Source organism: Hypanus sabinus, chromosome 24 (genome assembly GCF_030144855.1).
Source record: "Hypanus sabinus isolate sHypSab1 chromosome 24, sHypSab1.hap1, whole genome shotgun sequence".
Taxonomy (NCBI): Eukaryota; Metazoa; Chordata; class Chondrichthyes; order Myliobatiformes; family Dasyatidae; genus Hypanus; species Hypanus sabinus.
The window spans coordinates 5,798,339-5,810,660 of NC_082729.1; the positions used below are offsets into that span (position 1 = coordinate 5,798,339).

A 12,322-nucleotide genomic window follows, 5' to 3' on the forward strand; every position below is an offset into this window, starting at 1 on the left:
AGGGTGATAGCTATTCCTGAACCTGGTTGTGCAAGTTCTGAGGTTCTTGTGCTGTCTTCCTGATGGCAAGAGCAATAAGAGAGCATGCCCTGGGTAGTGGGTATTGCTGATGATTTATGCTGTTCTCCTGCGAGGTACTGTCACCACAAAAAACAACATATTTCACGACATCGTCAAGGGGCATTCATCGCTGAGGGCCGTCATCATCCAGGACATGACCTCTTCTTGTTATTACCATCAACATAGAGGGTCAGGAGACTGAAAAACTGCCTTTGACATTTTAAGAACAGCTTTGTCCCCTCCACTGTCAGAATATTGCTAGGTCTATGAGCATGACATAGTTATTCATCTATTTGATTACATACTTATTTTTGTAACTTAGAACAATGCTTTTGTCCTGCACTGTACTGGTGCTGCAAAACAGTTTTTTTTCCACAACACAGGAGGTTCTGCAGACACTGGAAACTTGTACATCACACTCAAAATGCTGGAGGAACTCAGCAAGTCAGGCTGCATCTATGGAAAGGATTAATCAGACGATGTCTCGGGTGGAGACCTTTCATTAGGAATCATCCTGGCCCAAAACATCAACTGTTTATTCCCCTGGCTTGTCGATTTCCTTCCTGCTTGATTTTGTGTGTGTTGCTTAATTTTTCACAGCGTCAGTGGTAACAAACTGATTCTGATTCTGTATAGAAAATGTCCACTTTGTGACTGAAGAAGCTATCAATCTTGGACAGCTTGGCTAGCATATTGCTCTGCCCATAAAGTCGCGAATGCAGTTGCCAGTGAAGTGCCTGGAAAAGGAAAACACAATTAGTTTCCAGGTACGTGGCCACAGCAAAGATGAGGTGGTTTCGTTGCAGTGGGCAGCAGATCTTGCCTCCAGAGATTTGGTTTTAAGATGGCGCAGGTGAATCTCAGCGATTTCTGGCTGGTGGCCAATGGAACAAGGAAAACGGCTAAATACTTTGTTAATCACTCTTTTTCTCTGGCAAATGATCATCGCAAGGAATGATCTGTAACGTCCCTTTGGACTTGGAGGCAATTCAATGTGGCAGAACTGAGGCGAGGCAGTGAGTGGCCCTGTCGCCAGGCATGGGGAAGACATGAGGTTCAGTCGATTTCAGCGCTGGTCCCAGTCCGTAGTGAAGTGACTGAACCCAATGTCTGGACAATGACTTAGGCACCAGGCCAGATTGAAAAGTCGGGGGTGTCGGGACCGGAGACAAATCACTTTAGCTCGATGCTCTACTCAGTGCTGAACTCGGCCTGGGGCAGACTCTCTCTCTGTGGGCCGCAGTTCAGAATGCGAATCGCTTGCGTCTATTGTTTGCCTTTTTCCTCTCTGCACTTTGGGGTGTTTTATTTAATGAGTTTCTTTGTTTCGTGGCTGCCTGTTAGGACATGAATCTCCGAATTATACACATAGTTTGATGATAAATTTATTTGGGTTGCTTACAATGCCACACCCATTGTAAATTAGAGCTTCCCTCACCCTATCTGAATGCAGCCTTAGAACATATAACAGTACAGCACAGGAACAGGCCATTCAGCCCACACTGTTGTGCCAAACCAGCTAAAAAGCAAATGAAACCCCCCCCCCCAAACTACCTACCTACCTAGTTTCTACTTGTACCATGTCCATATCCCTCCATTCTCCTCACATCCATGTGCCTATCTAAACATCTCTTAAAAGCCTCCAATGTATTTGACTCTACACCAAACCAGGCAGCACATTCCAGGCATCCACGACATGTGAGTTAAAATACTTACCCCTCACATCCCTTTTGAACCTACCCCTCTCTCCTTCAATGCATGCCCTCTGCTATGAGACACTTCTACCCTGGGAAACAGGTACTCACTACCTACTCTGCCTACGCCTCTCATAATCTTGTAAACCTCTATCAGGTCTCCCCTCAGCCTCCGCCGCTCCAGAGAAAACAACCCAAGTTTGTCCAGCCTCTCGTGATAGCGCGTGCCCTCTAGACCAGGCAGCGTCCTGGTAAATCTCTTCTGCACCCTCTCCAAAGCCTCAGCATCCCTCCTATAGTGGGACAACCAGAACATAGAAATCTACAGGCCCTTCAGCCCACAATGTTGACCTACTCTAGAAACTGCCTAGAATTTCTCTACCGCATAGCCCTCTATTTTTCTAAGCTCTGTGTACCTATCTAAGAGTCTCTTAAAGGACTCCAAATGTATCCACCTCTACCACTGTCACTGGCAGTGCATTCCACGCACCCACCACTCTCTGTGAGAAAAACTTACCCCTGACATCCCCTCGGTCCCTATTTCCAAGCACCTTAAAACTATGCCCCCTCGTGTTAGCCATTTCAGCCCTGGGAAAAAAGCCTCTGACTATCCACAGAATCAATGCCTCTCATTACCTTATACACCTCTATCAGGTCACCTCTCATCCTCTGTTGCTCCAAAGAAAAAAGGCCAAATTCACTCAACCTATTCTCATAAGACGCGCTCTGCAATCCAGGCAAAATCCTTGTAAATCTCCTCTGCACTCTCTCTATAGTATCCACTGCACGCAATGTTCCAGATGTGGCCCAACCGGAGTTTTATAAAGTTGCCTTGTGACTGAGGTATTCTACAGAGGAAGCTAAGGTCCTGTAACATTTTCTTTTTTTATATATATATTGGCTCTAGGATTTCGACTGAATGCATCTTCATGGCCGATGTTCTTGCTGAAGACTTTAAGTGGAGCAGAAATGGCACCAGGCAGGATATTTCACAAGGTAGGCATTCTTTCTTGGATATTTCCGAGGTCTGTATTTGGCCCTCATGCCCATTCTACTGCCTTTTCCTCGTAATCTTTGACAACTTTACTATCAAGAACCTGTCACTGACATCGTGTACAAGTGTTTCCCCAGTCACTTCTATCACCATCATTTCTTTTTTTTAATTGATTTTTTAATGCATTTTCTACAACACTACAAAAAAACCCAAGAATGAAATAGGAAATTAATACAGTGCAAGATAAACATACAATGGTAATATAATACAGAATATAATAATTGAAAAAGCAGCCAAGTTGAAGTCGTGTAAGATTAGTGTCCACCCCTACCCCCGCAAGAAAAAAAATCTCCAGACCAACCAGAGCAAAATGTAGAAAATATAAATCAGAACATTCAAACCCCCAAAACTGTAAATACAATTAAAAACAGAAGATAATAATGCCTACTACCAAAGAAAAGCTGAAAGCAAGGGACTGAAAAAGAAACTTAGTCAAAAAGGAAAGTTATGAAAATACTCAATAAAAGGTCCCCAGACCTTATGAAACTTTATGTCTGAATTAAGAATTGAGTAATGATTTTTTCAAGATCTGAACAGGACATAATATTGTTAAATCATTGAGTGTGCGTGGGCAGGGCAACATCTCTCCATCTAAGAAGAATTAGACGTCTAGCCAGGAGAGAAGCAAAAGATAATTTTCGACGTTTAATCAAACTCAAACGTATATCTGTCTCTGCCAAGAAACCAAAAAGAGCAATTAAAGGGTTAGGTTCTAAGTGGCGATTCAGAATACAGGATAAAGTTAAGAAAACATCCCTCCAAAATTTCTCTAGACTAGGACAGGTCCAGTACATATGAATGAGAGAAGCCTCGCTACTTTTGCATTTATCACAAAGAGGACTAATATTACGATAAAATCGAGTTAATTTAGATTTGGACATATGAGCCCTATGAACAATCTTAAACTGTAAAAGACAGTGGCGAGCACAAAGAGAAGTTGAGATAACCGACTTGAGAATCGAGTCCCAAACCTCATCAGATAAAGGGATATTTAAGTCATACTCCCAAGCCATTCTGATTTTATCCAAAGGGGCACGCCATAAGGATACTAGTTTATCACGAATAAAAGATATTAAACCTTTACACAATGGATTAATAGAAAGAAACAAGTCCATAGCATTTTTCTCAGGCATCTCAGGGAAGTTGGGTAATAAAGGATTAATGAAGTGTCTAATTTGGAGATATCTAAAGAAATGGGCATTAGGTAGATTAAACTTAGCAGAGAACTGTTGAAAAGATGCAAAGCGATTATCAATGAAAAGATCTTCAAAATACCTAATGCCCTTTCTATACCAATCATAAAATGTTGAATCATGCATAGAAGTAAGAAAAAGATTATTATGTAAAATAGGGCTAGAAAGGGAAAACCATAGAAACCATAAAGTTTCCTAAACTGGGCCCATATTCACAGAGTATGTCTAACAAGAGGATTAACAATTAGTCTAGGCAAACTACTGGGAGTGCAGATCAAAGATATGCAGAGATACATAGATCCTTAGTGGAATTCAGCTCCATTGCTACCCATTTAGGGCGGTCAGACTGGCTATGGAAAAAAGACCAGAAGATAAGACAACGAATGTTAGCTGCCCAGTAGTATAGGCGAAAATTAGGTAAGGCCATGCTGCCTTTATTAGATTTTTGAAGGTAAGTTTTGTTAATTCTGGAATGTTTACCCTTGCACAGATAAGACAAAATAATAGAGTCTAAGGAATCAAAAAAGGTTGTAGAAATAAAAATTGGAATAGATTGAAATAAGTATAAAAATTTAGGGAGAACATACATTTTAATAACATTAACACGACCTACCAAGGATATAGATGAAGGTGACCATTGTGACAAACTCTGTTTTGTAGAGTACAAAAGATTGGCAAAATTTTCACGAAAAAGATCCTTAAAATTCCTTGTAACTGTAATACCAAGATAGGTAAATTGATTATCAACTACTTTAAAGGGGAGGTCACAAAATACTAATACTTGTGCTTCTTTATTAATTGGAAAAAGTTCACTCTTATGTAAATTAAGTTTATAGCCAGAGAACTGGCTAAATTGATCAAGAAGTGAAAACGTTGGAGGTAAGGATGTGGACGGATTTGAAAGAAAAAGTAATAGATTATCAGCATAAAGAGAAAATTTATGCTCAACCACCCCCCTCCAGATCCCCATCAATTCAGGACAACTTCAAAATGCAGTCGCCAGAGGCTCTACAGCCAAATCGAAAAGAAAGGGACTTAAGGGGCATCCTTGACGGGTGCCACGTTTAAGGTTAAACAACTGGGATTGCTGAGAATTAGTCAAAACAGAGGCGGTAGGACATAGATATAGTAATTTGATGCAAGAGATAAAACTTTGACTGAGGTCAAATTTTTCTAAAACTGCAGAGGTAGTTCCACTCTTTGCGATCAAACGTTTTCTCCGCATCGAGAGAGATAACGCATTCAGAAGTCCCAGTTGAAGGTGAGTATAAAATATTAAATAAACGCGGTATGTTAAAAAAGGGAAGACGATTTTTAATAAAGCCAGTTTGATCATCAGAAATAATAGAGGGTATAACAGTTTCTAATCTATGAGCCAAAATGTTGGCCAAAATTTTAACATCAACATTAAGCAAAGAAATCGGCCTGTACGAGGAACACTCTGTTGGATCTTTGCCCTTTTTAAGTAAAAGAATAATACATGCCTCATTAAATGAGGGTGGCAAGTTACCATAATTAAACAAATCAGATAGTACTGAGAGTAACTGAGGTGAAAGAAGTGAAGAGAATGGTTTATAAAATTCTATGGGGAACCCATCAGGACCAGGAGATTTGCCTGACGACAGTGCAGAGATTGCAAAAGATACTTCTTCTAATGATATAGGCTCATTAAGTTTTGCTTTAGAATCAGATGAAATCGAAGGGATATTCAAGCTATTTAAAAAAAGGTCAACAGAAATATTCTCATTCAGGAATTTGGAGGAATAAAGCCGAGAATAAAAATTCTTAAATAAGTCGTTAATTTCTGAGTGATTTGATGTAATATCCCTGTTCTCCTTCCGGATCTTAGTAATATGTTATTTAGCTTTAGAACGTCTCAACTGATTAACTAGAAACTTGCCGGATTTGTCACCACGAATATAAAAGCTACTCGTACTTTCAAGAAGTTGACGTTCAACTGGTTGAGTAGAGAGAAGGTCAAATTTAGTTTGGAGTTCTACACGCTTCTTATATAATTCGGGGTTTTTAGTCTGAGCATATAATTGATCTAATTCTTTAATCTGATTAATCAGGTCTAATCGCTCTGAATGGGACTTTCTATTAAGATTCGCTGTATATGAAATTATTTGACCCCTCAAATATGCTTTCATAGCATCCCAGACAATCTGGGATGAAATTTCAGATGACGTATTAGTGTTTAGGAAATAAGTTATTTGGTCCTTAATAAATTTTACAAAATCATCATCCAATAATAAAGTCGGGTTAAAGTGCCTTTGAGGGAGACCAGGAAAATTTAATGACAAAGTGACTGGGGCATGATCAGAGATCAGTATACTCTGATAGTCACAAGAATGAACAAATGAAATAAGTTGATTATCAATTAAGGAATAGTCAATTCTAGTAAAGGTATGGTGAACATGTGAAAAAAAAGAATAATCTCGCTCAGTAGGATGAAGGAAACGCCATATGTCAGAGATACCATAGTTAGAAAGAAAAGAGTGAACGGCTAAAGCAGATTTAGTAGGTAATCTAGTAACAGGGGACAATCGATCCAAAGTTGGGTTTAATCAGCAGTTAAAGTCACCACCCAATATAAGAGGATATAGGTTCAGATCTGGTAATGAGGAAAAAAAGCGTTCAAAAAAATTCACATCGTCAGAATTGGGAGCATACAGGTTAGCTAGTACTACCTTAGTATTGTATAATTTGCCAGAAACAACAATAAAGCGGCCATTTGTGTCAGATATCTTACTTTGGAGTTCAAAAGGAACATTTGATTTGATGAGAATGGAAACCCCCCCCCCCCCCAGCTTTGGCCAGGAAGGATGAATGAAAATGTTGACCCACCCACTTTGACATAAGCCGAGAATTATCGAAACTACGAATATGAGTTTCTTGCAGGAAAGCAATATCAGCTTTAAGTTGCTTAATATGGGAGAAAACGTTTCTTCTTTTAACAAGATGATTCAATCCCTTTACATTCCAGCTCACAAATTTCAATGGACTAACCATTATCAATTGTTAAGACGTAAAAAAGGGCAGTAGGCATATATAAGATCAAACATTGCAATAACAGTTTGGAAGCAAAAATATAAACATAAATCAATAGAATCAGGACATAGACATGTCCTGGATAACAAGGAAACACAAAAAAAACAATAGATAGTGTCGGTACTGGAGAATCCACCCCACCCTCACAACCCAAAACTAGATGGCTACCCAAAAAAGCAGCTAGCTCTACAGAAAATTGGACACCCCAAAAACCAGCTTCCAGTTCCGTAACATTAACACAAGCTCCGTGTAAATAATGTAGCAGATGCTAACTAATTTATGCACTACAAATCAAAATTACAAATATGAACAACTTCATCAGAAAGAATATAAAACTTAATACAAAATAATAATCAAGAACTAATCTACCCGCGAGAAACTATGAAAAATTGAAAAAAAAGGGTAAAAGGGGGAAAAAAGGGGAAAATTCTATATTTAAAGAGAGTACATATCAGCCATTTTAAAAAAAGGCAGGTCTTATACAGTAAATCGACAGGAAGACCTTCAATAAAAAACTCTAAGCCCCCCAAATAAATTAAGACCAGTTGTAGTTCTCTATAGTTAAAGTTATTCAAAAGTAAACTAAATTACACAAATGAAATCTAAGTCCACAGGAAAACATTAATTTAAATCATCTATTTAAGAAAATCACACCCAAGTCCAAGGAGAGACCAACAAAAACCCTTAGGTTCTCAGTAGTTAAGGACTAAATTATTCAAATAGAGTCTGAGTTCGCAAAAAAGACTTTAATTCAAGAAATACTCATCAGCCATTTTACAAAGTCAAACCGGGTCCAAAGAAGTCAAGATGGCTGGAAGATTTCCAACAAACATCTCAGCCTCTCTAACTGACTTAAACCACTTATATTCTCCAGTAGTAAGCATAATTCGAAGATCGGCAGGATTACGAAGGGAAGGTTTGAATCACGATTAAAGAGCTCTTTCATAATGCCTTTGAACTCGGCACGCATCTTCAGAACCTGGGGAGCATAGTCCTCCACGATATGAATTGTATTATTTCGGAAAGTCAGTGTGCCTCCATAATCAAACGGTTTTTCACCTGATAACAATGGAAACACAGGATAACTGGTCGTGCTGTAGAACCCAAAACAGCTCAAGGGACATAAATTCTGTGAGCTCTTTCTAGCTCAGGTGGAGTCAGGAGAAATTCTTTCCCGAAAAGAGAAGAGAAAAATTCAACGGGAGAACCCCAAACCAGGAATTCGCAGATTGCAGCGCCTGCTCCAATTTTCGAGATCCGCCATTTTGGAAATAAGTTTGCTGTTTTGCTCCGTTAAGTTGGAACAGAGAGTTTCTAAATGCTGATCGCGGCATTTTAAATCTTCAGAGGTTAGGTCGATGCAAGATAAATGTTCGGCTTGATCATCCACTCTGGCGTTAATCTGATCCAATTTTGACTCCAGCTGACTTATAGAGGCTCTAAATTCAGTCTTGATATCAGTTAAAATGTCTTGTCAATTCTGTTCCAGGATAGAGAGAATCTCAGCAGACAAAGACGTGGGAGTTTCTTTTTTCCCAGATTTAGAATTTTTTGTAGCCATTGTAAGATAGACGTATTCACAGGCAGATAAGAGAAAAACATAGAATAACGAACTAAGGTTTAAAAAGGCAGACACATAGTGCGAAGGTAAGAAATGTAATGGAGCAAAAGTTTGAAACGACTAAACAATCGCCATCTTACCGGAAGTCCCACCATCATTTCCTGAAGCAATCCCTTTAAAGTTGTTGTGGGGTGTTCCGGCTTGCCTAGTCACTGTGTAGCAGTCTCTGTTTATTCAGCACGTTGAACATTGTGAGCAAAGAATATACCAGGATATAGATCAGTTACAGATATGGGCGGAGAAATGACAGATGGAGTTTAACTCGGCCAAATGTGAAGTGTTGCACCTTGGTAGGTCAAATGTAAAGGGACAGTACACCGTTAAAGGCAAAACTCTTAATGGGATTGAGGAACAGAGGGACCTGGAGCTCCTTGAAAGTGAAGACAGAGATTGATAAGGTGGTTAAGAAGGCATATGGCACGCTTGCTTTTACTAGTCAAGGCATTGAGTTTGTAAGTTGGGAAGTTATGTTGCAGCCTTAGGCTTCATTTGGAGTATTGCACACAGTTCTGGTTGCCCCACTATAGGAAGGATGTTGAGGCTTTGGAGAGGGTGCAGGAGCGGTTTATCGGGATGCTGCCTGGTTTAGAGGGAGTGTGCTATCATGAGAGGCTGGACAAACTTTGGTTGGTTTCTCTGGATGTATTTAAGATTATGAGAGGCATAGATAGAATAGACAGGGAGTATTTTTCCCAGGGTTGAAATGTCTAGAAGGCATGCATTTAAGGTGAAAGGGGGGTAAATTCAAAGGAGATGTGAGGGGCAAGTTTTTTAAACAGAGTGGTGATTGTCTGGGGTGGTGATAGAGGCAGGAATATTAGAGGCTTGTAAGAGATGTTTATATAGGCATGTGAAAGTGAGGAAAATGGAGGGATATGGACATTGTGTAGGCAGAAGGGATTAGTTTAGTTGGCCGTTTGATTACTAATTTAATTGGTTTAGCCAATTCCTCCCATTTCATGGACAGCTGTATGTAACACCTCCTGTGCCTTTTATGGGAAACATTTTTGTCCAAGTTTACCTGTTAGAATTGAATCAGAATTAGGGTTATTAAGACTATAACAAATAGGAGCTGAATTAGGTTATTTGGCCCATCAAATCTGCTCCACCATTCCATCATGGCTGATTTCCTCTCAACCCTATTCTCCTGCCTTAGCCCTGTAAACTTTGACACCCTTAATAATCAAACTATTAATCTCCGCTTTAAATGTACCTGATGACTTGGCATCCATAGCCATCCGTGGGAACGAATTTCACAAATTCACCATCCTCTGGCAAAAGAAATTCATCTTCACCTCTGTTCTGAATTATTGTCCTTCTGTTCTGAGGCTGTGCCCTCTGCTCTAGACTCTCCTGCTGTTGGAAGCATCTTCTCCATGTCCACTCCACCTAGGCCTTGAAATAGTCAGCAGGTTTCAGTGAGATTTTGCCCATTCTCCTTAACTCCAGCGAGTACAGACCCGCAGCTGGAAAGTGCTCCTTATACATTAGGCCTTTCATTCCTGGGATTATTCTCGTGAACCTCCTCTGGATCCCCTCTAATGCCAGCACATCCTTTCTTAGATTGGAGGTCCAAACCTGCTCACAGCACTCCAAATGTGGTCTGACCAACACTTTACAAATCTCAGCGTTATATCTTTGATTTTTTATTCTAGTCCTCACCAATCAGTGCTAGCACTGCAATTGCCTTCCCTGCTACTGACTCGACCTACAAGTTAACCCTTTTAGGGAATCCCACCTTCGGACTCTCAAGTCCCTTAGCAGTTCTGATTTGAGCTCACTGATTCTGGGCCTGTTTTTGTGCTGGCTAACTCCGACACTATGAGAGCGAACTTCAGGGATCTTAATGAGTTCCTCAGTGTAAACTTCGAACGTTTGTAAATTTATCTGGTGTTCTTTGAGCTCTTGGTAGTCTACACACACACACACTCTCTCTCTCTCTCTCTCCCTCTCCCTCTCCATCTCCCTCTCCCTCTCCCTCTCCCTCTCCCTCTCCCTCTCTCTCCCTCTCTCCCTCTCTCCCTCTCTCCCTCTCTCCCTCTCCCTCTCTCCCTCTCCCTCTCCCTCTCCCTCTCCCCCTCCCTCTCCCTCTCCCTCCCTCCCCCCCCCCCCGGCACGCAATTGTTCAGACCCCTCTCTCCACTCCCACCCTGGGCACACTGCATATGGTAACCTGTTCTAGTCATGCTAATGTGTAAGGTTTAAATTTAGTTGTGGTCTGAGAATCAGAATCAGGTTCATTATCACTGACACGTCAAGAAATTTGTTGTTTTGCGGTGGCAGGACAGTGCGATACACTCAATCACTCGGTGGCCACTGTATTCAGTACTCCTGTACGCCTGCTCATTAATGAAAGTATCTAACCTGCCAATCATGTGGCAGCAGCTCAATGCACAAAAGCATGAAGGCATGGTCAAGAGGTTCACAGTATTCAGACCAAACACCAGAACAGGGAAGAAATGTGATCTATGTGACTTTGACCATGGAATGATTGTTGGTGCCAGACAGGGTGGTTTGAGTATCTCAGAAACTGCTGACCCTCTGGGTTTTCCCCCTCGCAGCAGAAGACCGTGAGCATGCACTCAATGGCCACTTCATTAGATACAAGAGGTACCCAATGAAGTGGCCACTGAATGGTAAAATATACTATAAATTACAGTAAGAAATATGAAATACATATCAGAATCAGGTTTATTATCACCAGCATATGTAGTGAAGTTTGGAGTCTTTGAGTGTGTACCCCCTTCCTGATGGTAACAACAAGAACAAGGCATGACCTGTGTGATGGGGTTCTTAATGATGGACGCCGCCTTTTTGAGGCATCGCCTACTTGAAGGTTTCCTGGATACTACGGAGGCTAGTGCCCATGATGGAGCTGACTGAGTTTACAAGTCTGCAGCTGACTTCAATCCTGTGCAGTGCCTCCCCCCTTCCCAATACTGGCCAGTTAGAATGCTCTCCATGGTACATGGGAGGAAACTTGCTCATGTTTTTGGTGACATACCAAATCTCTTCAAACTCTGAATGAAATGCAGCCTTTGTTGTGCCTTCTTTGTAGCTGCCTCGATAAGTTGGGTCCGGGATAGATCCTCAGATATATATATAAAATGGAAAAGAGAGCAAAAATCATGTGATAGTGCTTATGGAGTCGTTACATTTTCATGTCTTACTGCAGCAGGTATCTCCAAACAATTCCCTATTTTCTTTAACAACTCGTCAGTGCATGTGCCAAGCTTTGACTTCTCATGAGCGCAGCATCAAGAGTTCCCCACCATTCAGGCCATGCTGCCTTCTACCATTGGGAAGGAGGTACAGGAGCCTCAGGTCCCATACCACCAGGTTCAGGAACAGTTATTACCCTTCAACCATCAGGCTGCTGAACCTTGCTCACTCACCTCATCTCTGAACTGATCCCACAACATGTGGATTCTCTTTCAAGGACTCTACAACACATGTTATCAATATTATTTATTACTTATTTATTGTTATTTTTTTTCTCAGCTCAAGCATGTAAGACCTAAGGTACGGGCGACACCAAGCTCACTCACTTCTTAATTGTTGGGAACTTTCGGACTCTTCTAGTGGTGTTTAGTATTGTGGCTTTCTGGAGATTGACATAAATTTTGCTGTATAGCCCTAATTGTTTAAT

At 40.8% G+C, this 12,322-nt stretch overlaps 1 protein-coding gene across 8 annotated transcripts in view; it reads left to right on the top strand.

The window, feature by feature from the left end:
* Positions 1–12,322, top strand: part of LOC132380423 (polycomb protein SCMH1-like) — a 211,319-nt gene that overhangs the window by 116,489 nt on the left and 82,508 nt on the right. For all 8 annotated transcript variants that reach the window (XM_059949208.1, XM_059949209.1, XM_059949211.1 and 5 more), the window contains one exon: positions 2,662–2,750. In XM_059949208.1, coding sequence (XP_059805191.1) covers positions 2,662–2,750 — 89 coding nt within the window. The remainder of the gene's footprint in view (positions 1–2,661; positions 2,751–12,322) is intronic.